This window comes from Festucalex cinctus, chromosome 2 (assembly GCF_051991245.1).
Source record: "Festucalex cinctus isolate MCC-2025b chromosome 2, RoL_Fcin_1.0, whole genome shotgun sequence".
In the NCBI taxonomy this organism is placed as follows: Eukaryota; Metazoa; Chordata; class Actinopteri; order Syngnathiformes; family Syngnathidae; genus Festucalex; species Festucalex cinctus.
In genome coordinates this window covers 1,370,875-1,396,302 of record NC_135412.1, presented here as the reverse complement: position 1 = coordinate 1,396,302, position 25,428 = coordinate 1,370,875, and the positions used below count along the sequence as shown (strand labels likewise).

The following is a 25,428-nucleotide window of genomic DNA, read 5'->3' as shown; positions in this document are numbered from 1 at the left end:
TTTGCTGCAAGCAGACAAACCAGCTGATAGTCATCTGCCGAGAAACGGTTGCCAGACATTTATGGAAAATGCTGTAAAAAAAAAAATCGTTCACTTCTGAGCATTCACAAGCTATCAGCATTAACAATGTATTTGTAAGTAATTTAAAATATAGTACAAGTCTGTCTGTATTTTTTTTATGCAATCAACCACTTTGAAGGCTGTAGTACCTTTCATGTTCACTCAGTTTTGGGGGGGATGTAGCGACAACAGGATCTGGCAACTCAGACCCGGAGCGTTGTGGCGACGAGCCAGTGGCTAACTGAGTGTCGGATTAGCTAATGTACGAAGCTGCGTTTTATTTTTATTTTTTTAAACGGTTTTGAAAAGTAACTTGGGGAAGGGTATGTACTCAAGAAGCATTCCGCGTTTTACTTCTTTTATTTGTTTGGCGGCATGGTGGTGAATGTATCCGAACACTCGCAGTAAGGTTCGTCAACCAAATGCTGTGATAGGACTTGTAGCCTTGGTTACCTGCCTGTTCGCTGTTGCTTGGTCGATTTTGCAGTCTCATTGTGGGTTCTAGTTTATTTTAGCTCGTGTCTGTTCATCGATCCTGAACGTTGAGGAATTGTGACTAACTTTGTTCTTTTGATAAGATACCATAGGTACGATCCATTAATTAATAGCGCGCCGTGCTAGTTTTCTCGACGCCGAAAACGGAAGGTTCCACATTAACGGATTAATGAAGCTAGCAAGTTGGTGCTGTGTAATGGCCTAATTTAAGTCAGGTTGCACATGGTTTACGATTCCCTTAACTATCAGTGCTTTGTTTGGATGCTGCTGTCAACCTCGCCTGGTTCATTGCTAATGTTACTGTTGTTTTGTGGTACTAGGAATATGCGTTTCTAATCTTTCCATTGCAAATTAATAGGGTGAAACCGAACATGCAACCAAAATATACCCAGATAATGCCAAATGTCAATGTTGGCTTATATTTCAACACAATTTGCTTGATTGTCATTAACATCTGTTGTTGTTTTTTTGCCAACAGGTTCTGATGTGGATGGTTATGTTGGTAGGATTTCCCTGACTTCCCCACTTGAAAAAGAGGGAACTGCATGTCAAGCTGAGTGTGCAATCCTTTGGTCCACATCATGTCCAAAAGCAAGAGTTCTGAGTCTGTGAAAGTCGTGGTCCGTTGTCGTCCAATGAATGAGAAAGAACAGGCAGCCTCATTCGATTGTGTGGTGTCTGTTGATGTTAAATTTGGACAAATTATTGTGAGGAACCCGAGGGAGGCTTCTGCCGGTGAACTCCCCAAAGTATTCACATTTGACTCGGTCTATGACTGCAATTCAAAGCAACTAGATTTATATGATGAAACCTTTAGGCCCCTTGTGGATTCAGTCCTACAAGGATTTAATGGAACCATCTTTGCATATGGACAAACGGGGACAGGGAAAACATACACCATGGAGGGCATAAGAAATGACCCCGAAAGAAGAGGAGTTATTCCCAACTCATTTGACCACATCTTCACCCACATTTCAAGATCTCAGAATCAGCAGTACTTGGTGCGAGCATCATATCTGGAGATTTATCAAGAGGAGATCAGAGATTTACTCTCCAAGGACCAATCGCGACGTTTAGAGTTGAGAGAGAGGCCGGACACCGGCATTTACGTTAAGGACCTGTCATCGTTTGTCACTAAGAGTGTGCGGGAAATTGAAAATGTCATGAACGTGGGCAATCAGAATCGCTCGGTGGGCTCCACGAACATGAATGAACACAGTTCCCGTTCTCACGCCATCTTTGTCATCACTGTAGAATGCAGTGAATTGGGGATGGACGGGGAGAACCACATCCGAGTTGGCAAACTCAATCTGGTGGATCTAGCCGGTAGTGAAAGGCAGACGAAGACTGGAGCTCAAGGAGAGAGGCTGAAAGAAGCTACGAAAATCAATCTGTCACTTTCTGCTTTAGGGAATGTCATATCAGCTCTCGTCGACGGCAGGAGCAGCCACATCCCTTACAGAGATTCCAAACTGACCCGCCTTTTGCAGGACTCGCTTGGAGGCAACGCTCGCACTGTCATGGTCGCCAACATTGGCCCAGCATCTTACAATGTGGAAGAGACTTTAACAACGCTGCGCTACTCCAACAGAGCGAAGAACATCAAGAATAAGCCCCGCGTCAATGAGGACCCCAAGGACGCTTTGCTCCGCAAGTTTCAGGAGGAGATTGCCAAACTGAAGGCGCAACTGGAGAAGCGTACAGGAAGGAAAAGCAAGAGGAGACAAAAGAGGAGGGCCGGTGATTGTAGCAACGGTGAGGGTCACGATGAAGAGAGCGAAGATGATGATGAGGATGAAGACGAAAACAAAGGTGATTATTGGAGAGAGCAGCGGGAGAAGCTGGAGAAAGAGAAGAGAGCTATCATGGAGGATCACAGCCTGGTGGCTGAGGAGAAAACTCAACTCCTGAAGGAGAAGGAGAAGAAAATGGCAGACCTCAAGAAAGAGCAGGAAGCAGGAGACATGTTGTCAGCCAAAGTTAAGGTAAGCGGCAGTCTATGGTGAACTCATTAGCAGGCATCATTTCCTATCTACAAAAGTAGAAAGATTCCAAAGTCTGGACACTCATGCTTATAAATATGAATGTGTCTAAACTTTTGTCTGGTAATGTTGAGAATGAAGACGCTCTTATAAGGGGAGTATCAAAGTTAAACGTTACTCTATTATATCGCAGAATGTAAGATTAATTAAATGGTTGTTGGTCACTCTAGCTGAATGTGTTTGTTTTTCCTCATATTGCAAAAAGTCATTGATTTTCTGTTGCAGTTGATGTCATCGTTTGTTTGTTTCTACTACTTCCAGGCAATGGAAAGTAAACTTCTAGTTGGGGGGAAGAACATTGTGGATCACACCAACGAGCAGCAGAAGATGCTGGAGCTGAAAAGGCAGGAAATTGCTGAGCAGGTATTAACAATATGTTAACGTCGCTTATGGCAAATTATGTCTCTTTGCAAAGTTCGCACAATTATAGGGAGACATATCAAAATTTATAGGTTTTCTCTCAACTATGAAGTTTGATCATCATGTGAAGAGATTATGCAAAACTAAAAAAAAAAAAATCTTTGTTTGATTGCACAATACGCATCACTTAAGGCAGGATAAGAGTTCATGCGTCCCATTAAATTCTCCCCAATTTATCATATTGTGTTTTTGGAGTTAAGCTAACCAGACAAGACTCACCCTTGATTTGATTTGATTTGATTTGATTTGATTTGATTTATTGAACATGTAAACATACAAACAAACAGCAGAGAAACAAAAGTTAAAAAAGAAAAGAAGACAGAAAACAAACAAACTCATCATAGTTTGCATGTTCAAAAGGGAGTAGGAAGAAGTTAAAAACTTCTATCCAAATCTAGTCCTACCCCTCATACATTATACATTTACGCTTATTTCATTATTAATACAATACTAGGTTAAAATTTTTAAAAATAAAATGATGCGTCCTTGTTAGATCACTCTACAAACAGCCACAAAAAGTTGTGAATTATATGGCAACACTGCCTCATAATAAAGAAATATAATCTCTACAATTTTATACACCTCTCAAATTCTCAAACGTATTTTACTGGATAAACTCAACAGTGGAGTTGGATCTCAAAATGTAGTAAGCAACAACTGTCGGAATGTCAAGACATAGAAAAACACTTGGACAAACATCTTTTGTCTGTAATAGACGGCACATTCTGGAATACGCTGCCACTAGAAAAGCACCATGAAAACACTGAAGCTTTTGAACAGACGGAAACAAAGTCTGAAACAAACACAAGCCTGCGAACGTTTCTTTTAACAAATGACATGTATAGTTCGACCCGAGTGATTGTTTTTTGTGTGTGTGTGTGTTTGTAGAAACGGAGAGAGCGAGAGATGCAACAGCAAATGGAGTGTCGAGACGAGGAGACGCTGGAGCTGAAGGAGACTTACAGTTCTTTGCAGCAGGAAGTCGACATTAAAACCAAGAAACTGAAAAAGGTAACAACTGCAGCTTTTTGCCTCAAGGATGAATTTCGTTCTTGTGAGTTCTTCACATGGAAGTCTACTAGGGGTGTACTCAAAAAAATCGATACGGCAATATATCGTTGCGGGCCTCCTTCATTACAATCCACGTATCGATACGCAGGCGTCAGAATCTATATTGCTTGTTAACTTTAAATAGGCAGTTTAACGTTTGCCTTTGCAACTTACATTATACCTAAAACTAAAAACCAGCAGCGTCTTTGAAGTTAATTGCCTTCAATTAATGCAAAAATAGCTCACCAGTGATTGGACACTGTGATTTACTAAGAAAAATGAAAGCAGAGGAAGAATATCAACATTTATTTACTTATAAACTTAACATGGCACATGTCTCAGTGTACCAATTTTCCTGTATTTTGTTTTAAAAAACAAAATAAAACGTCTTATGTGGGATATAGGGGTGTGAATTGCCTAGTACCTGACGATTCGATTCGTATCACGATTCACAGGTCACGATTCGATTCGATACCGATTAATCCCGATACGAATGGTCACGATTCGATACCGATTAATCCCGATACGAATTTATAAGTCGATTGTTGCGATTTTTTTCCATTCAAATTTAGAAAATACTATCAGTAAATTTGTACATGTACACTGTAAGATTTGTATGAATATATTTATCTAAAACTTGAGGCTTATAACCGTGAGCCACTGTACACAAACAGTTTGCAATCTGTTTCACATTTGAACAGCATTAAAATAAAAATATTAAGGCTTAATGTGCCGTTCATAGAACATTCTTCCATGCTCAAGGTGTGAATCCTAAAAAAAAAAAAAAAAATCGATTCTGCCGATTATTGAATCGATTCGAGAATCGCGCGATGTAGTATCGCGATATATCGCCGAATCGATTTTTTTTAACACCCCTAGACTGGGATACGTATCGCAATACGTATCGTACCGTGGCCCCTGTATCGTGATACGTATCGTATCGTGAGGTTGGCGGCAATACCCAGCCCGAAAGTCCACACTAATTCTAACTTAAATGTGCGACCAAGAAACAAGACTGACGTCCACATTTGCGACTCAGCTGCTTATGTCACAGTCTTGTGTAACTTGCTGCTCTATTACTATTGTGCGATAATGGCGCAAACAAAACAAAAATATCTATTTGAAATTCTCTTAAGAGGCTTAATAGCGATGTCGTGGCCGTGAGTTGCATGACTCAAAGTCAGGATAGCCTTCCATGGTTGAAGGCAGCTGAGAACATTGAAAGTTTGGAAACATTGGAAGTCTGAAGGTTCGGAAGGTAATGAAGGAGTTTGAGACTGCAGGCTTGACCCAATTTAAGCAGGAATTTGAAATGGATTATTTGTTTGGTGTTGCAAAAGCCTTCAAAAGAAGTTACCGCATAATAATGGTGAGCTGTTGCGCAACAGCGTTTGTACCAGAAAGCTGAAAGACAATTTCACCTTTCGGAACAACATGAGCACGCCCCCTTTTAAAAAAAACCAAAAACAAAAAAACAAAAAAAAGCAGCAAGCTTTTTATTATTAGCCCTTATTCCTCTGAACACAGGAACCATTTTTATCCTGATTTCCAACCAATCTATTGGGAGTGTTTGCTCATTTATGTTGAGCACTAACTACATCCAAGTAGAAAAAGTATGGCCTCGCCTTAAGTCCAGTTGTTTTGGGACACATTTTCTTGAACAGAAGCGTGCCAGTGTGCATGTACAACACGGTAACAGAGCTGACCCAACAAGGGCCTCATTTAATTCCAGTGAAGATTCGGCCTCGTGTGGAAATTAAATTGTGGCCACGTCCAATTGTTGTATTCAATTTCAGCAGTCCAACTTTTCTCTGTTTGTCTTGTCCTCCGTCTAGTTGTTTGCCAAACTGCAGGCAGTGAAGGCAGAAATCGAGGACATCCAGGAAGCGCACATCGATGAGCGCCACGAGCTGGAACAAACCCAGAATGAGCTCACCAGAGACCTTAAACTCAAGTACGCCGTCTCGACATTACACCACTGAGCAAAGCTGAAATGATGCCATGTTGTTTCGTGTCATAATCTAGTCCTGGTTTTTATTTTGTTCATGAAAAACTTTTTATACCAATACTTTTTTAGGGAAAACTGAAATATTTACAATTGTTACCTTTTGACTTTGGTCTCTTCCGTTCACCTTACCAAGCAAGCGACTTCTGCTTTTTCACTGTCTTTGTCTAAATCCTTTGTCTTTTAGGCATCTTATCATTGAGAATTTCATTCCATTTGAAGAGAAGAAGAAAATAGTCACCAGGGCTTTCTTTGATGACGAGGATGAATACTGGAAGATGAGGCCCATCACACATATCGAGGAGTGAGTCGCACAATCCTATTATTTCCACCGTAATAGATACTGCGCCATAATGAACTCTTTTCCTGCCAAACACGTTAATTGACGTTAAGGAAACGCCCAACGACGACCGCCAATGACGTCAATTGACGTTAATTATGTTTTTTGTTTTTTTCTTTCTCAATGGGCGGATCTGGTTTGAAAAAAAATCTGATGTGCCCTATTAGGAAGACATTATTGACATCATGTTGTGGCTGTTTAGTGTGTAAACGTTTTGTACAATGCAGTGCACCGTCTGACTTTGGATGTACCGTATATTTGTGTTTATGTTCAGTGATCATCAGATGATGAGCAGGCCTCAGTCTGCTATCGGGTTCAGAAGGCCTCTCTGTAACCACGCTCGCGTGGCCATGAAGGATAGACCAGACCTGAGATATAAAGTAAGACGTAACTCTTTTTTTTTTGTCATCAAAATGAGATTATTTTCTATATCTTGTTCAATTACCGAGTAACTCTGGACTATTTTGGGACTTTTAATGAGATTAGCAAGAATCCAAAACACAGAAATGTAGCAAAAAAAAAAAAAAAGATTGCTCTTAACTCATTCACTGGCCGCCATTTTCACATTTCGCAATCCCGTTCGCTCCCGGTTGTTTTACTGGATTTTGACTGATTTTGCAAGGCCCACAGAATATTGTGTTCAATTGCTATAAAAGCAAAAGAAAGATTAAAGTCTCTTCTTTCATCAGGAAAAAAAAAAGTATGATTCTGTTTCCGTTTTGCAGCATTTAGCATTAGAAGAGAGCTAAGTTTCATCAATTTTCACAAATTATTTAAAATTGTAAGTAATTTAGCTTTTTTTCTAGATGGCCCTGGTTGATCTCCTTTGCTCTGCGCTGTCACCTGCTGGCCGTTTGTGTAATAACTACCATTTCTGCAACCGTTCTTTTCAGTTGAGAGGCTCCATCAAAGCCTTCTGTATGCTCTAGCATTAAAAAAAACAAACAAACAAACAAACGTATAAATACGTCTTTGGGACACTTAGAACATAAAAAAAAACGTATTTATACGTTATTGGGAGTAAATGAGTTAATGCAGAATGTAGTTTGCCAAATTGTACATGCATCATAGCTTGCACAAGACGTGTGCCGTGTTTGTGTCACATGATCCCCCCCCAGGCTGAGAACATCCATTTGCTCAGCATGGACATGCCGTCTCGTACCACCAAAGATTATCAGCGGCCAGTCATCGCCCCAAAGGTAGCAGCAGCTCTGGAGGATGCGCTGAAGAACGAGGACGACCTTCAGGTTGATGCCTCTGGATTCAATAGCAGCTTTGCACCGCTGGCGAGCGCCAGCGGAAGCCTCAGGAAACAGAAGTCCGCGTAAGTTACACAAACACTTTTTGACATTTTTTTTTTTTACAGGTTCATGATTTCAAATTTCTGTTAGAATGGATTTAACTTGTCGAAATGTCACGGCTTCTTGTTTCATTCAGTCAACCAAGAACGGGCAAGCAATCAAACACCGGGACCTCTTCATTCGGCGTTCACAATCCAGCGTCCCCAATTTACCCACAATGCCGAGGGCTGGTGCCCAAGTGACAGCTGCGATCCGCCGCCAAACCACCTCTGCTGCGCACCTTCCCAATCTGGAGCTCGACTCCCAGCTGAGAGAAGAATGTTTTGTTTGTTTTGTTTGTTTTGGCCGAGGCAACTGTCGTGGAATCCGCAAACGTAAAGAAATATAAAGATTAATGCTGCTTTTGTAGGAAAAATGACACTATTTGCTACTGTCAGATGCTTGATCTTGATCTTGGCCAATTTTAACATGGTGTTCCAACATTTTGCTGAAGCTGGCCAACAATACGCTGATTAGTTCTAAGAGTTGACGCACGTACGTTAATATTGCATTGGGCCTCCTTTTTTGTCACCAAGGCCGCTCTGATGCGGACGCCGCGATGCCTGTCCAGAACGTTCCACAGATTGACTGATTGTTATTCACTTGCTTTGGCTGACGTTTTCCTGCCGAAAGAGCCCGCTAGCGTCCGGCAAACTGGTCTTGCGTGAAGGTGGTCTCGATGCAAGCGACGAACGCCAAAGTGAAAGCATACAGCGAGATATTCGGACCAGCGGCGGCGTTCAAAACGCGTGATGTCAAATTGCACTTTTTGACAGTCGACTCGCTAACTGGTGTACGGCTACACGGCAACCTGTGATGCACGTTTTGTGGGACCTATCGAGACAGAATCGAAGCTCTTCATGAAGCTCATCACACTGTTGATGTTTTTCCTCGTTGTCCAACTTCGGAGCAGATCAACAATTTAGTTTCTGTTCTAACCCAGCTGCATCCAATTTCCTGCTTAAATCAGCTCTTTAGAAAATGTTCACTTGCTGCCCAACGTCTCAGCCACTGACAGGCGCTATTGTCATGAGATAAACGTTTACTTCGCCTTCTGAGGTTAAAACGCGACGCCTGGTTGGGGTGCATTAAAGTGGAAGCCAACCACCAAATTATCTTTGAAATAATCCGTTGTATGTGCGTGTACTAAGACGAAACGCGTCATTATTAAGGAATTGGAGTTGAGCAGCGTTTTTATCCATCTCAGGTGGCAGCCATTTTGTGTCCACTTGATGTGGACTGAAAGGTGACGTCAGTTGCACAACCGGTAAACAACCAATCACGGCTCACTTGTTTCCTGGAGCCGAGCCGTGATTGGCCATTTTGAGTCGACGGTAAATGACAAAATGGCCGCCCCCTGAGATGGATTAAAAACGGCTGGATTTTGCTGCTTAGCTCATATTTCACTTGCCAAAATACCATATTTCGATTTGATAGAACATGTTGTAAAAAAGATTTTTGGGTTTGACCTGAGTTAAGATGTTGAAAGTTTGAATGATTGACAGTAGCAGCCAAGCTAAAGCAAACATTAGTGAGCGAAACTTTATTTAATTACCATTCTGTCTCTTGCTTTGACAGTATGGACGAGTTCTTTGAAAAGAAATGAACATGGCGGAAGCGATGAATTGTGGAGACTGCTGTTAAGTTTCTCTCTAAAAGTCCTCCAGACATTCCAACAGGCAAATAAGACATGAAAATGTAACCTAGCATTTGTAATGTAGTTGATGTATAAACATGAAGAGGTTGTAATTATTTTCAGGTTAGCTTGCTGCAAGTCTTCACTTGTCACTTTACTAATACTGTATACAAAATTCTGTTTACTTGGTTTTTGTACTCCAAATGTTTGCGATAAATGAATCACAAAATTTAACGGTGAACACTTGTCTAATTTGAACACAGTCCACATCACTGCTTTCAAATTGCTTAGAATTTCTAGACAAAAGATTTTGGGCAGCTTTTTCCTTTGTATTAAGAATTGATTCACTGTTCCTGATGCAGAAGCCAAGAAAATTGTTGGAATTTTTTTTGCTTGCACGATATTTAAGGTTTCAAAAACAGTGCTTGCCGTCCTCAATAATGGAACTATTTACTTTTGTATGATCCACTTTATTATTATAGCAGTCAATACAGCTCAATTTACAAAAGCAAACGTTGGTTTCTTCACACCTTTCCTGATGCGTCATACAAAAATGTCATATCGTGGATATACTGTACATTCAGCAGCAAATCACAACTGCACACCGACCAAACAAAACGGGACCGTTTAGTGTCGTCTTTAACACGCCAGGGGTCACCAACATGGCGCTCAAACGGGCACCAGGAAGCCCCCAAAGCAAGTTGTAGCCCAAAGTCCGGTTGTAAGATGGCTCACCAGTGATGGGACATTGTGACTTCCTAGGAATGCTGCGGAAGTGGTTTATACAAGTAGTGTTGCCTATTTTTATTTGTTGTTAAATCATCATTGATAATTATTACCAGAATTCTTACAATGGAAGTTAGCGCTGCTTAATTATGGAAAAATTATTAGTTATTGTGGCAATAATTGAAATCACAATTATCCAAAAGATTATTTTTTTTTTTTTGGTACAAAACAATAAAATGTTTAAGCATTTAAAAATATTTAAAAAATATCTAAAAAATAAAGAAATAAATAGGTTGCTTTTGGACCGAACAGAATTTTATCATATGTATTTATTTATTTATGTTGGCAAAAACTTGGAGTGCAGCATGTGCACTGCACAGTAGGATGACCTTTGGTACAAAACAAGAAAATGTTGAAATGGAAAAGAAAAAAAAATAAAGACAAAATTCTCTGAAAAACTCTAATGCCAAGTTCCTTTTGGATGAAGAAAAACTTTATTGGTCATTTTAAAATTGGTAAAAAGGTGCGAATGTATAAATCTACCGGTAAACAACTGAAAAATTAGTATTAATTTGTATTTTTATGCTGATGTAGTAATTGTGGAGTGTAATAATTGCAATTACAGCTTTACAGCCTTCACACACAATTTCTCTCCAGTTGAAATTGTAATTGAATTCCGATGAATCGTTAAGCCCCATTTATGGTCGTTTGTGATTTCGGAGTACTCAAGACTAGTCGTACTTCGACTCTGTTTGAAAACTGTTGGCAACCCCTGGTCAACCACGAGGCAGACGACGACGTCACACGCGCTGCGGGTGGGAGGGGCTTCAGTCTCTGCCGGCCGGCTGGTCGCTCACTTGTTTCGGTAGTACAAGAGGAACCTCTTCAACGGCTCGGGCAGCGGAAGGCCCAGGATCCGCTCTCGCAACACGTTCACCGCCGGCTGAACTCGGAGAAGCTCTCCGGTCTCCCGCTGCTCCTCCTCTTCCTCCTCTTCCTGCTCCTCTTCCACCTCCTCCTCCGCCATCTCCTCTTCCTCCATGGAGCCCCTTGGCCCTCGCGCCGCCCTCCTGCCCCCCCCCCTCTCTTCTCGCCTCGGCTCCCTGGCGCCCGCCGCCTCCTCGTCCTCCACGCTCGCCCCCCGCTCGCCGTTGGCGTACGGGGAGGCGGGGCTGCCCACCACCTGGCGGGTGGCCAGGACGAGGGCGTTGCAGCGGCGCCGATGCACGCGGCGGCGTTTGAAGCGGGGGCCGTACTTGTGGAGCCCGGCCACGGCCAGACCCCGGCCCACGCTGAACGAGGAGCCGCGGCCGCGGGACTGGCTCTCGCCTCCGTCGGCCGTCGTTTGCAGCGTGTGGCGGATGCAGAAACGAGCGAGCTCTTGTAACGTCCGTACCTCGTATTTTGCTGCAAAAAAAAAAGAAAAAAGGGAAACAAAACAAGAGTAAAGGGAGAGAGGTTGTCATGCGTGGAGGCTGATTTTGCCATGGACGGCGCAGCAGGACAGCAAAACAACAAAAAAAGGGAGAGCAACTTAAAAATATTAGGACCAATTTTCAAAATATATATATAGAGAAACACTATCATTAAGTTTTGGACCAAACAGAACTTATAATAATATTTATTTATGTTGGCAAAAACGTGAAAGTTGGAGTGCAGCAGGGCAATATTTTTTTAATTTTTGGTACAAAACAAGAACATTTTTAAACATAAAAAACATTTAAAAAATCAAATTATTTGAAACACTATATTTATGCAAGTTTCTTTTGGATGAAACAAAATTGATCAAATTAGTTATTTTAAAATTAAAAAAAAAGGTGCAAATGTATACATTTAAACAAATCTTTTTACTTTGCGATTATGCTGATTTTCTAATTGTGGAGTATAATAATTGAAATTCTAAATGAATTTCAATTAATTGCACAGCCCTGCTTTGACGTGTATAGCCGTCAATGGCACTGAATGAGTTAAATTCAGCGATTAATTGTGGTTTATCAAAATTCTAAGATGTTATTAATCTGATTTAAAAAAAAAAAACCCGTCACTTTTGGCTTTTCCACAGCAAGTCAGGCCTACTAAAAAAATGATTATTCTTTTGGATGCACTGTTGATAAAAGATGAAATGTGACTTACGCAGTGGCACAATCTTGGGTTTGCCGTTCACGTTGTGTTTCGGCAGTATGAGGGGAGCAAAGGACACGGAAATGATTTTTTTGGTCTCCCAGCTGTTTGGTCCTGTACGGGTGATCTTGGTCAGCTGCAGAAAATTACAACATGCTGCATTCGAGGATGGTCGGAAGTCGGAAAAAAAAATCCGAGCTCAAACTTCCCAGTTCCGACCTCAAAGCGTTCGAGGTGAAAGTAAACAACCAAAATGGCGGATAGTGATAAATTGTTTTTTTCATTTTGGTCCTCAAAACTCAATTTGACCCTCCAGGAAACTTATTTTGCAATTTTGCTTCATTTATTGTTTTAATCTTATTTCATAAGCAATCCATACAGTTAACTCATTCACTCGCCGCCATTTTCGCATTTCGCAATCCCGTTCGCTCCCCGGCTGTTTTACTGGATTTTGACTGATTTTGCAAGGCCCACAGAATATTGTGTTCAATTGCTATAAAAGCAAAAGAAAGATTAAAGTCTCTTCTTTCATCAGGAAAAAAAAAGTATGTTTCTACCTGTTTCCGTTTTGCAGCAATTAGCATTAGAAGAGAGCAAAGTTTCATCAGTTTTCACAAATCGATTTAAAATTGTAAGTAATTGAGCTTTTTTTTCTACATGGCCCTGGTTGATCTCCTTTGCTCTGCTGCCACCTGCTGGCCGCTTGTGTAATAACTACCATTTCTGCAACCGTTCTTTGCAGTTGAGAGGCTCCATCAAAGCCTTCTGTATGCTCTAGCATAAAAAACAACAAAAACGTATAAATATGTCCTTGGGACACTTCGAACAAAAAAAAACGTATTTATACGTTATTGGGAGTAAATGAGTTAAGTAGTTGACCGTATAATTTCATACAGGGATATGGCGGCAATACTGTGACGTACGTTGCGTTACGTGACGTTATGGCGAATATTTATGAATGAAGAAAGCTATCTAGTTTTATACTCGAGTAAATTGTGTTTCGCCATTCAGAGTGACGTCACATTGTAGTCCGCCGGTGAAGTCGGGGTCCTTTTTTTTTTTCCCGACTTCGCGAGTGGAATTTTCCGAGTTCAAGGGGGCGTTCCCGGACGCACTTCCCGGTTTGAACTCGGAAATTTCCGACTTGCGACCATCCTCGAATGCAGCAATACAAGCACGTGTACGCAAGTTTGCTTTCTGAAGTGACGTGCAGGCGGTAACAAAACAAACACGTTCGTGATTGTCTTCGCATCCGCACGCTCACCTTTTCCTCAAGCGGCATGACCAGGATGCCGCCAACCTTGATTAGGTTCTTCATGTATTTCTCGTGGTCCTTCTGCACCCCGGCGCCACAGTACACTCGGTCGTACTGACGGCTCTCCGGGGGGATCTCCAGACAGTTGCCCACCACAAAGGACGGCTCGCAGAACTCAAATCTGTTTGGAGGCGGCGCGACGACGACAACAACACGTCGACTTGGTGAGGTCGTGTCGCGTGTTTCCAAACTCGACGATAACACGGACGCTTTTTCATACTCACTTGTCAAAACTGTCGCTGGTTTTGATGAAGGAATCGAGCTTCTGGTAGGCATAATCGATGACATCAGCGTGTAACTCAATCCCGTGATTCACTCCAAATGGTCCTGCAGCAATTCACACACACAAAAAACGTCACATATGAACTGGACTAATAAACAGGTGCTTTTAAATGTACCTTATATTCCGCATTATAAGGCGCACCTTCAATGAATGATATATTTGCAAACTTTTTCCATAAATAAGGCGCTACAGTCGAGGCTGGGGTTACGTTATGCATCCATTAGATGGTGCTGCGCTAAAGGGAATGTCAACAAAACAGTCAGATAGGTCAGTCAAACTTTATTAACACATTCACTGCCAGCCCAGCAAAAATGCATTATTTGACGTCTTTTTCCGTCAGTGGCAGTCAATGACTTAAGATGAGATGTAACCAAAATTGATGGATTTTTAAGCAACATTTGCCTTAAAAAAGAAAAAAAAGAAAAAAGGCGGCTGCAATATAATCACAAAATATATTGGCACATTGTGTTTAACACATTCACTGCCAGCCCAGCAAAAATGCATTATTTGACGTCTTTTTCCGTCAATGGCAGTCAATGAGTTAATAATTACAAAGCAGCTTTCTGACAACTCCAAAATGAATAAACAGCTGTTTTATTATTTTCTCCGAGGTAAATATTAGTATTAGTTAGCGATCCAAGATGGCGGGATCTTCTGCGCATGCGCGTCACCGATAGCGTCTCGACGGCGAGACCTGTTGCGGCTCAATATTGATCCATATATAAGGCGCACCGGATTAGAAGGCGCATGGTCAGCTTTTGAAAAAAATTGAAGGCTTTTAGTGCGGAAAATACGGTAAAAAATATGATCAGTCCCTCAAGCTACATACCACTTCCGACTGTCATTTTTTCTTATGTTATAAGTTCTCATCCTTTAGATGAGAGGCCACATCCAAAAACAAAGCTTAGCATAGCATGCTAACGGAGCGTAATGGCAGGAAATCCAGCAAAAGTAAAAGTTATTTGTTTTTGTGATTTATTTTGGTATTGTTAAATTCAACTTTGTTACTGTATATCGCTGGCATCAGGCCAAAAACTTGCACGTCCGAAATCGTCACTTTTTCAGGAGACCCCAAAAACCGTGACGGCTCATGCTTTTATTTTTCTATATCCGTTTCCTGTTTACTTTGAAATTCTAACTCCCGTCTCACCACAGGTCACTTGCCCTTCCTGCTGCCCGCTCGTTACCGTCGGTCCCGCCCATGATTGTCTCCACCTGCCGCCAATTATCCCCAGCGATAAAAATAAAAGATATCAGGCTCCGCCCTCAGTTTGCCGAAGTGTCCTCGATCCAGTTGCCTTGTTTTTGTGCCTTTTCCTCCCCAGTGGAGCATTTTTAGTTCTCCATTTTTCGAGTGCCGCTTCTCCTCTCAGCTTGAGAGGAGATTCCTGTTTGGATATTAAAAAAAAAAAAACTGCTGCCGTTGTGGCCGACACTCTCTTGCATCTGAATTCTATTTTTCTTTCCACGTCGTGTCAAAAACGACATTTTGTTCAACCGTTTACATTGCATCAACAAAGACAGAAATCCATTTTCAACACTTTAAATTGGTCAATAATTCGTAAAAATGACACACATGGAATGACCAGTACCGTATTTTCATGACTATAAGGCACACCTAAAAGCCTTCCATTTTTTCAAAAGCTGACCATGCGCCTTATAATCCGGTGCGCCTTATATATGGATCAATATTGAGCCGCAACAGGTCTCGCTGTCAAGATGCTATCGGTGACCCTGCACGATCGGAGATCCCGCCATCTTGGATCGCTAGCTAATACGAATACTTTACATCAGTGAAAATAATCAAACAGCTGTTTATTCATTTTGGAGTTGTCAGAAAAGCTGGTTTGTAATCTATTACTAAAGTTTGACTGACCTATCTGACTGTTTTTGTTGACATTCCCTTCAGCGCAGCACCATCTAATGTACACATAACGTAACCCCGCCTCTAATGTAGCGCCTTATACATGAAAAAAAGTTTTCAAATATGTCATTCGTTGAAGGTGCGCCTTATAGTGCGGAAAATACGGTATATAGATTTTTGAAAGGAAAAAAACACAAATTGCCAAATTGTGACTTCTGCCCAAAGACAGCGATATAAATATTTGATTGTTTTTCCAATAGATTTTTATTTATGACACTGTTTAGGCTGTGGTTGTTTTTAAAGTGTTGCATGATGCAAAAAACAACAACAAAAAAGTTGATTTGAGTTGAATGGAGATGACATTAACTGCCATGTTCACTTGGCTAGCGATTCACTTTCCGTCGGTGAGCAGGTTTGTCATCGAGTCACGTCAGTTCCGCTCATGTTGAATCAACGTTTCCGATAATAATATTATTCATATTCTTCTGGTTCCAAACTAACTGAGAGTGAATCAACTCCATTTGTTACAAGTGCAGCTCATGTTGCCTTAATTGTTTGATGAACAATCAATTCCACACAATTGACTGAATTCTCAACGAATCAATTATTATGCCGAAACCAACATAATGCGACTGAACTAAAAATGTGCTGCTTCTTTCTCCCTTCAAAATTGTTCGAGTGCATTTCGAATGCCGCCTCATGACAATGTCAAATGTGGCATCACAGAGTCTTCATTGGGGTCAAGCAAACGTCCTGAAGCACTGACCGAGTATGAGGCCCACCATGGTGCTGAGATAACCCGTCCCACTGCCCAGGTTTAGGAAGGAGATGCGAGGGTGGAGGTCCAAAGCCTCCATCACCTCCGAGTAGATACATGGAGCCGACAGGTGAATGTTCCCATGTCGCCAAGCCAGGTCCTACACACACACAAAAACGAAGCAAGTCAGCTGCTCCTTGAAAAATCGAACCGTGTCCACATGACCAGTCGGGGGCCACAGGCACAAAATTCGTAACTCCTATTGTGACTGACTCTTTATTTGTTTATTTGGCCATTGATGTCAGACAACATCACTTTCCTCTCCCGACTCCCTTTACATTACGTGCGCACATAAATGGATATGAACAAACATCATGTTGACGTCATGCACACAAGCTTTGACACGTTTTGGATCACGTCTGCACTGCCGAACATGAACAACAACGTTGGCCGATAATGAGATTTGAAATGAGTTTACCAAACGCATCTGGTTGTTAACTCATTTGCTCCCAATAACGTGTAAATACGTTTTTTTTAATGTTCTAAGTGTCCCAAAGACGTATTTATACGTTTGTTTGTTTTTTAGAGCATACAGAAGGCTTTGATGCAGCCTCTCAACTGCAAAGAACGGTTGCAGAAATGCTAGTTATTACGCAAACGGCCAGCAGGTGGCAGCAGAGCAAAGGAGATCAACCAGGGCCATGTCGAAAAAAAGCTCAATTACTTCGAATTTTAAATCGATTTGTGAAAACTGATGAAACTTAGCTCTCTTCTAATGCTAATTGCTGCAAAATGGAAACAGATAGAAACATACAGTGATACCTCAGCTCACGAACTTAATTGGTTCCCAGAGAGTGTGTGTAAGCCGAAAAACATTTATTTCCCATAAGAAACCATTAAAATGAGAATAATCCGTTCCCAGGTCCCTATAAAACATAATTTTCTACTAAATAAGCCTTAAAACGACACAAAAATATACCTTATTTTATGTATAATAAATGTGCTATTGTATTGTAATGAAAGAAATAAACTGTACTGTATAATAAAGTCGTTTTATTTACCTTTGTGATGGTAGTTCTTAAGGATGGTAGCAATGGTAGACTTACTTCATTCGCGAGCGTTTCACCGCGTAGAGTGTTTATGGAACGGTTGTCGCTCATTGTCGGAGGAGGCGTGTCCCTTGGTCAACAAGGAAGTGGAGCACTTTCGCGAGTCAACAAAAAGTGAGCACCGCCAACTACTTTCACTTCTTTCCTGGGACTAAACAGCCGTGGCACGATTTTCTCCTTTTTTGAGGTACGTGATGGCACTTTCGCTTTTTTTAGTGGCGCGAACTCCATTGACTACAATGCAAACGCGCCGCCGAATGGCCGTCGCTCGCTTTTGGCGAGAACGTAGCATTAGGCTTAACATTAGCCTGTGGTGGGGTCTTTTTCGGTCCCATAATAGCAAAAGTACACTCAAAATGTCTATCAAACACAAACCGCGTCCGCACTCAAAGAAAGGTTGTGACGAACTGGGACGCCGTGAGCGTGCGTCAGCTTCTCGTGGCCGCTTTTCGACCGCGTGGTTTGGTTCGTCCGCCGAAAACTAGTTCGTCAGCAGAGACTAAATTCTCGCGAATTTAATGTTCGTGAGGCGAAAAGTTCGTGAGCTAAAGCGTTCGTGAGCAGAGGTATCACTGTACTTTTTTTTTCCTGATGAAAGAAGAGACTTTCATCTTTCTTTTGATCGTTTCCATGCTTTTATAGCAATCGAACACAATATTCTGTGGGCCTTGCAAAATCAGTCAAAATCCAGTCAAACAGCCGGGAGCGAACGGGATTGCGAAATGTGAAAATGGCGGCGAGCGAATGAGTTCAGTTGGAGCTTTAAAACAGTATTTCACTTTGTTTACCTTGTAGGCGTTCTCCCTGTATTCATCGAGGTAGTAGTCGGCGCGGTCGATGGCGCGAAAAGCCCGCTCAACCAGGTCTGAGCGGATGTAGTAGGCCTCCTTCAGGTTGTCAATCAAGTCATCGTTGTCCTCTCCTGCGCTCACAGCTCCACCCATGATGCCTAAAAAAAAAAAAAAAAAGTGACGAGAAACAAACACGTGCCGTTGTTTACGGTGAATCAATCAACTGTGCCAATCTAGGAATGATGTTGTTATCTTTGGAGGCTGTTATGGGAATGTTATACAACAAAAGCACCAGTTACACCCAAAACGACTCTTACATAAACTTAAATGAACCTTAGACAAGTTGCTTGTTTGGCCTCATGTCATTTGACGCTATAATTCTGCTGTTCCATACATAAACATGCGCTCCAAATGCACAACATACTTCAGAGCTTGTACAAAAAAAAAATGAATTGATAGATTGTGTATAACTTGCTTAAATGTCACAATTAAAGAGTAACTATTGTAAACACATCTTGTAAAAAAACCATCCAGCAATATTCTGCCACTTGTGCATATTTACCACTCACAACAACATTTCGATATAACTTAAGAACAGCTTTTAATATTAACAGTAATTCGATGTATTGCTCAGCCGTAGAAGAAAATGTTTCAAGTTGGTGAGTAATCCAGTTTATGTGGCCTTTTAAAAGATTGCCACCATTTTTCAGTGACTACTGTTCAAAATGAGCCGTAAAAATGATACCGATATCAAAATATGTACTATGATGTCAAAAAGGGGCAAGAAGTGGAACATCCTCGTCACTCAACAGCTTCGCTTTGATAACAGACGGCAAATGAGTGGCGCAACCTTCATTTCATGAAAAGATTGATGCTACACTTTCCTAAAAAGTCGAAGAATCAAATGTATTTGTCGTGACCTTAAACCTCCCTCAAAGACACCCCAGCTGTGTGTCCAGATAAGGTTGGGGGTGGATTGAACCAGCAATAATAAACAAAAAAAATCGACAATAGCACCCATGTAAAGACGAGTAATGAAATGTGCGCCGCTTTACAGGAAAGATCAACAACTTGTGTTGCATTTCGTTCCTTACCCAACGTGAACCGAAGCAATTTGCTGATCGGCTCTTTCGATCCCCCCCGAGGGCAACAACAATATCAACGAAAAAATGGTTCCTATCCAAGTCTTTTTGACCTAACATTTATTTGACGCGTATAATAAAGGATTTGAGGCCTCCTGAGGTTGAAATCCTGTTTTTATTTTGGCAGCAACACGCAAGTGCAGGTTGGTGTGAATGAATGCAGCCTTTGTTTGTACTTCCGAGCGGTGTTAAAAACAACAACGGAGGCTGACAACAGGACAAAGATCACAGGGTGGACACAGACTGGTCACAAAGGCCATAAAAGTACAAAAGGAACGTGCAAATGGATGGTGACGACACTGACATCCGTGTATAAAATCTCGCCTCGAATCTTGCTCTGTAAAATAGATCATCATCATCATCGGAAATGAAAGAGAGGCCACGGCGCGGCGCTGTGATCAACTGCTCTCCGGGTAGCAATTTTGGTTAGTAGGCTACTAGGGGACCTACTTCCTGCAAAGCTCTGCCATTAGAGCAGCCGATTTAAAAAAAACAAAAACAAAAGTAGCCTTCGTGTGCATTCTTTTATTATCATCGTAATGCAGACGTTTAAGCGAGCTCCATTTTCACTTCAGTCTTCAGCTGCAAATTCGCTCACATCAAAGATCGCCGTAATAAGCAAACGAGAAGGTCAAAACAAAACCAGCAGAGTCGTTTTCGCGAGACGGAAAAAAACAAACACAATGGAGATGTAAACAAAAACATCCGGTTAACCGTTTACAAACGAGGTCAGGCTACCTTAACGGGCCGCTGCTGGAGACGTTCCGTTTGTGGTCTCTTCGATGGGCAGCCTTTTGTTGTTCGTGGATCCAGTCAAAAACACGCCACTGCTGGATGTAAACATTAGGCCAGCTGACGCTCTGACGTCATACGTAAGTCACGTCAACAGTATGCAGGACGTGCGCCACGCGGTGACGCGATTCCAGTTAGCGAGCAAGCAAGCGTACGTTCGCTAATTTTGAGGGTCGAGTCAAGAAATTTCACATCAGCGGTCTTGGGAGGTCGCAAACGTCATTTGTACGCTTCCACTTGTCTTGTTTTCACGGCAAAGTTTACAAACATTACACTGACGAATATCTGCTTGGTGCCTCCGCAAAATCCGGTTCAGTTGAAAGGCGATTGGAAATGGAAGGGTCACGTGATCGTGCCACGTGAGCTCACAGCAACCAATCACAGAAACAAACCTACAAGTATATTACCTCATAGCTTTAAATTCAATTTTATGTATTTTGTGTTGTTGGAGAATTTTAATTTTGCCTGTTACTTTTTTTTATACAATGTTTAACAACGTATTATGTCAATATGTTATGTATGTTTGAAGTTAAATGAATCAATTAAAAAAAAAAAACTCATGCTGAAATACTAAATCAGAATTATAAACGCTACAGTAGTTACGGCGTTATTATTATTTTTTAATTAGAGCATTGTTTTGTACGATTTGAGAGAGACAAATCGCAAAATTGTTCAGCAAGTGTGTTATTATTACAGCGAAAGAACAACTCAACCACTGGCTGATTTTTGTTCCAAAAATATATGTAGTTAATATTTCTTGATTTTCCGTATTTATTTATGTATTTATTGGGTCAAGGTCTTCTTTTGTTGATTCGGGAGGAAAAGTGAGTTTCTCTGCTTTTCCACCAGAGGTCAGTAAAGACCAAAGCTGTACTGTGTTATCGTCAACAAAAATCCGAGACCCCCATTTTGTTGAGTAAAGCCTGCAGTGATCATAATCTTAGTTATAATTGTGATATTATACAAATAAAACAAGTTTATATCGACCAGTTCAGGGTGTAGCCAGTCTGTTTTTCGCCCAACGTAAGCTGGGATCTGCTCCAGCGCCCAACTGAGGCGATATGGCCGGATAATAAATGTATCCATCCATTTTTTTTTTTACCGCTTATTCCTCACAAGGGTCGCGGGGGGTGCTGGAGCCTATCTTAGCTGGCTCTGGGCAGTAGGCGGGGTACGCCCTGGACTGGTTGCCAGCCAATGGCAGTAATAAAAGGTATCATTCTCTTAAAAGCTCTCCAATGGGCCAGTTTTTGGCCACATTGAAAAGAATCTTCCAAATCAATGTCGGTCTATTGCACAGTAAAGTGTAGGCAAATACACACTTCCTGTTCAAACTGCAGGTGATGGAGTTTTTTTTGGTGAATTTTCATGTAAAAAAACAACAACAACCTGATAGGACAGAGTGGTCCTTGTCTATGTTTCTTTATTTGTGTGTTTCATAGAGAACATTTAAAATGATTCATACGCCCACAATAACTGACATCACTTCTCTGGGTTAGAACACTGACACAGGAACATGTACACGATTACACAAACACAGTCACAAATTCAGTCAAACTACAGTGTCTTTACTTAAAAAAAAAAAAAGAAGGAAAAAAAGCAATCATATTTTAAAACCAAAAGGAAAAAAAAAAAAAAAAAGACCCCGAGGACACACAGCCAAGACCTGTCCCACTTTATAAAATGTTGCAGTAGCAAAGTAACAACCACATCTACAAAAGTAACAAAAAATACCATACAATCTATCATTGTGGAAGTGCTTGTAAGTTTGGAAGTTTTGCACTTATTTTTAAAGGATATCATTATCAATGCCTAGAAAATCACCAGTAAAAATAGCTCATCTCTGTAAAAATGTGCTAGCAGGACAAGCCTTGGCTGCGGATGCATTTTCTTTTGTCAGAAACTACCTTTTTTTGTTTTTTTTTTAACCAAACGTCTTCATTACAACAACTATAACACTGTTTCCTCTTCATAGAAATATGTACAGACGTCCATTTTTTTCCTTCAAAATAATGCCCTGCACACTGATGCAGTATCTAGGGGTGTTTTTTGTTGTTTTTATTTTTTTTATTCCATCACAGCGACTGTCCATGCAGTTTGGTACCTGAATCAACAGATGAGATCACAGTTTCTTTCGCCTGAACAAAAAAAAAACAAAAAAAAAAAACGTTTGCCTGTATGTTACTGTTTGTTTTAACACCCCCTCAAGTAAAGAGATCCGGTCCAAACCGTGTAGCAGTGTAAACATACCATTTTTTTTTTTTTTTTCAATGGGTGGCATGAGAAAGGCACACATGATAAGACCACACGTCTTTTTTTAACACTACAGTGGGAGGGAGTTGGTGCTGGGGTGGGCGGGGCTATTTTGGTTTTCGTCAGCTTTGATGAAATGTGCCACTTCAACTTTTTCAACGTTTTGATGAGAACCTGAACTCCAACCAGAATGCAAATCCCACTTTTTATTTCACTTTTAAATTCACCGCTGGATTTAGATCCAGGCTGGTTTCCCTGAAAGTGACACTGCATCCCAGAAAAGTAATAAAAAAAAAAAAGTGGGTGGTGGTGAAATAGAGGGCACTGGCCACTTTGTTTTTAAAATAATAATGCAACTAACCGACTCCATCACTGGGCAATTTAATTGAAATAAACAAACATACAATATGTGGGAACAAAATCCGCACCCTTGGGCTACTGCGGCTGACATTTATTATTTTATTTTATTTTTTGAGAATGTTACGCTTTTACGGCCTCTGTGATAATCATTTACATACCTCGCTAGACATTTTCATCAAGCAGTTTAAAAGGGGTCATGCCATATCAAATAAGTAGGGAAAATATTCACAGTCTTGAATAGTACTCTCGTGCATTTGAAGAGAGAAAAAAAGAGAGAGAGAGAATGTGATACTTTGTTAACCAAATGAATCCAAAGCGTCTTTCCCGAGGAAAAGGTTACACAAGACATGAAGAGAAGGAGGGGGACTGTGAGGGCGGGTCAGGAAAAAAAGCTTTGACATTCTTTTGAGTGATGGACTCATATTTATGCAACAAACATTTCCAAAAAGCAGCCTGGCAAATCAATTTCCCACTCCCACACACACCCGCGCTGCTGCGCCTTCTCGCTTCGTGCTTCAGGCCTCAGCTGACTGCTGACCTTTGGTGTCACTCTGCTGCTCAGAGACAAACTCAGCGAGAAGCCAATCTTATTTTTTTTTTTTTCATTTCAATGTGTGTGAAAGAGTTTTGCCTCCTTCTATATTTCAGACAGAATCAAGGAGGAAGCATTTTTTTTTTTTTTGTTTTGGACAAAACAGGATTGAAATGCTGGCATTTTCAACAGTTGTTCAGAAAGTGCACATATTGCGTTTCATTCCACATTGGCGAGAAGCACACCGACAACATGCCTTTGACATCGGTTACACACGAGGACCATACAAAGCGTTACACCACAGTAAAAGCTGCGACAGGCCATTCGGAAGGCAAATTTCAACAACAAAAGTCTCCTACTTTGTTTGTTTCGACATGAAAGGGGACCAGCTGGTGGCGACTAGTAACAATACAGTCAACTGCACAACATAGCCAAACACTGTGCAGAACATTATTCAAAGCCATCATCTATTTATTGGTTTCTTTTTTAACCCCTTCATTTTCCACTTGAACTCGACAGGAACTTACTTACATGACACTTAGAAATAAAAAGCCAAACATTTAGTATCAATCTTAGATGAAGCACGACATACCGGCAGCAGATGCGCGTCTTTGAACATCTCTGGATTCAGGACAGACGGATACAACCAAAGCGGGCGGAGTTTTCGACAAAATACTGTACAGTCAAACCTCAGTTTTCGAACGTAATCCGTTCCAGAAGGCTGTTCTAAAAGCTATTTGTTCGAAATCCGAAACTATTTTTCCCATTATAATTCATGTAAATAATTTTAATCCGTTCCAAGTCTAAAAAAAAACTTTCCTTTTTTTACTATTTTACACCAAAAACTGCACTGTAGCCTATACTGTTTACCATAAATAGAAAAGGGTAGAAATGGACAGTTTTATTTAGATATCCTATCTAAAATGATGAAAAAAACTAAAACAAAATGCAAACATTTTGTTTTAAATTCAATAGTTTCCTCTTTTCTTCACCAGCCTTACCACTTGCACTTGCTTTCTTTGGACCCGTGATTAGGGGCTAATACACGATACAAAACTAAAAAATAAAATAAAATTTCCGTAAATAACAATGAGCAGGTCTGCTCCAAACGAACTTTGAACACGAACGTGCTACGGAGAAAGCATTCGAGTTAGCTCGGCTTCCGAGTGAGTTGCGTTCAGGTACGCTTGGTTTTTTTCAGTTTCGAATTTTTGGACGAGTTCTTAAGACATCAAATTCTCGAATTTTCTGGTTGAAAATCGATTTGGTTGAGAACAGAGGCGTTTGAAAAGCGAGGTTTGACTGTACCTGTATGACATTTCCTAATTGCGAGTGTTGTGTTTTCAAGCCACAGTTGAGCAGGTCTTCGTGTAACTTCCTCCTAATTGATAACAGCCCTCACATCTCATCTAGACAGCGAAGCGATGCTTTGTTAAGGAGTAGAAGAAGCTCAATTCCACAATTACACTGGAAAAATATATGTATGTTAATATTCATATATATAGCATTTTTCAAATCTATTTGTACAGAATGAATATATAGCGTACTTATGGCCATCTTGGCAGAGAAATAAAGGCATCTGAAACAATCACCACTCTCTTGATGTCGTGGTCTTCCCACGACCAGACATTGGAACATTGCAAAAATGCCAAGAATCCGGAAATAAAGAGTTTTTTTTTTTTTTTGTTTTTTCCCTCTTCTTTCTTTTACTGGCACTTTGTGCATCAAAAAAAATTAAAGATCTACAGTAAGGCTACAAGGGTGTGTGTTTTTGTCAAACGGAGGCCATCCTACAGTTTGCTTTGTGTTTTGTTACGTTTGAAAGCCAAAGGAAATTATTTCACAAAAAATAAAAAAATAAAAAAAGTTCCAAATACATAATGCAAGCATATATTTAGTACATTACAGTTTCGGGGTGAGTTCTGTTGGCTGCTACAAAATGCTTGGGGAGGTCACTTTTTTGTTTCCTTTCCTTGGTTTTTGTCACAGAAGCAA

At 40.9% G+C, this 25,428-nt stretch overlaps 2 protein-coding genes across 9 annotated transcripts; one reads left to right on the top strand and one right to left on the bottom strand.

The window, feature by feature from the left end:
• kif3b (kinesin family member 3B) lies at positions 1 to 9,620 on the top strand. Of its 6 annotated transcripts, none has more exons than XM_077512002.1 (9): positions 1 to 134; positions 1,034 to 2,540; positions 2,859 to 2,960; positions 3,906 to 4,028; positions 5,903 to 6,021; positions 6,260 to 6,376; positions 6,687 to 6,792; positions 7,531 to 7,736; positions 7,850 to 9,620. In XM_077512002.1, the coding sequence occupies exons 2-9, from the start codon at positions 1,137 to 1,139 to the stop codon at positions 7,953 to 7,955; spliced, it is 2,283 nt and encodes a 760-aa protein (XP_077368128.1). In that variant the 5' UTR covers positions 1 to 134; positions 1,034 to 1,136; the 3' UTR covers positions 7,956 to 9,620. The 6 variants fall into 6 exon arrangements, with proteins under 6 accessions (XP_077368128.1, XP_077368126.1, XP_077368124.1 ...); XM_077512000.1 differs by lacking the exon at positions 1 to 134 and adding an exon at positions 228 to 322; XM_077511998.1 differs by lacking the exon at positions 1 to 134 and adding an exon at positions 237 to 383.
• A 217-nt stretch (positions 9,621 to 9,837) lies between these two features.
• Positions 9,838 to 24,555, bottom strand: LOC144013319 (protein-L-isoaspartate O-methyltransferase domain-containing protein 2-like). Of its 3 annotated transcripts, none has more exons than XM_077512008.1 (7): positions 24,435 to 24,555; positions 18,352 to 18,512; positions 16,464 to 16,614; positions 13,775 to 13,877; positions 13,500 to 13,671; positions 12,248 to 12,371; positions 9,838 to 11,521 (listed from the first exon to the last, which is right to left on the bottom strand). In XM_077512008.1, exons 2-7 carry the CDS (start codon positions 18,505 to 18,507, stop codon positions 10,968 to 10,970), a joined length of 1,260 nt encoding a protein of 419 aa, XP_077368134.1. In that variant the 5' UTR covers positions 18,508 to 18,512; positions 24,435 to 24,555; the 3' UTR covers positions 9,838 to 10,967. The 3 variants fall into 3 exon arrangements, with proteins under 3 accessions (XP_077368134.1, XP_077368132.1, XP_077368133.1); XM_077512006.1 differs by lacking the exon at positions 24,435 to 24,555 and adding an exon at positions 20,235 to 20,637; XM_077512007.1 differs by lacking the exon at positions 24,435 to 24,555 and adding an exon at positions 19,449 to 19,843.
• Between the last annotated feature and the right edge of the window lie 873 nt (positions 24,556 to 25,428).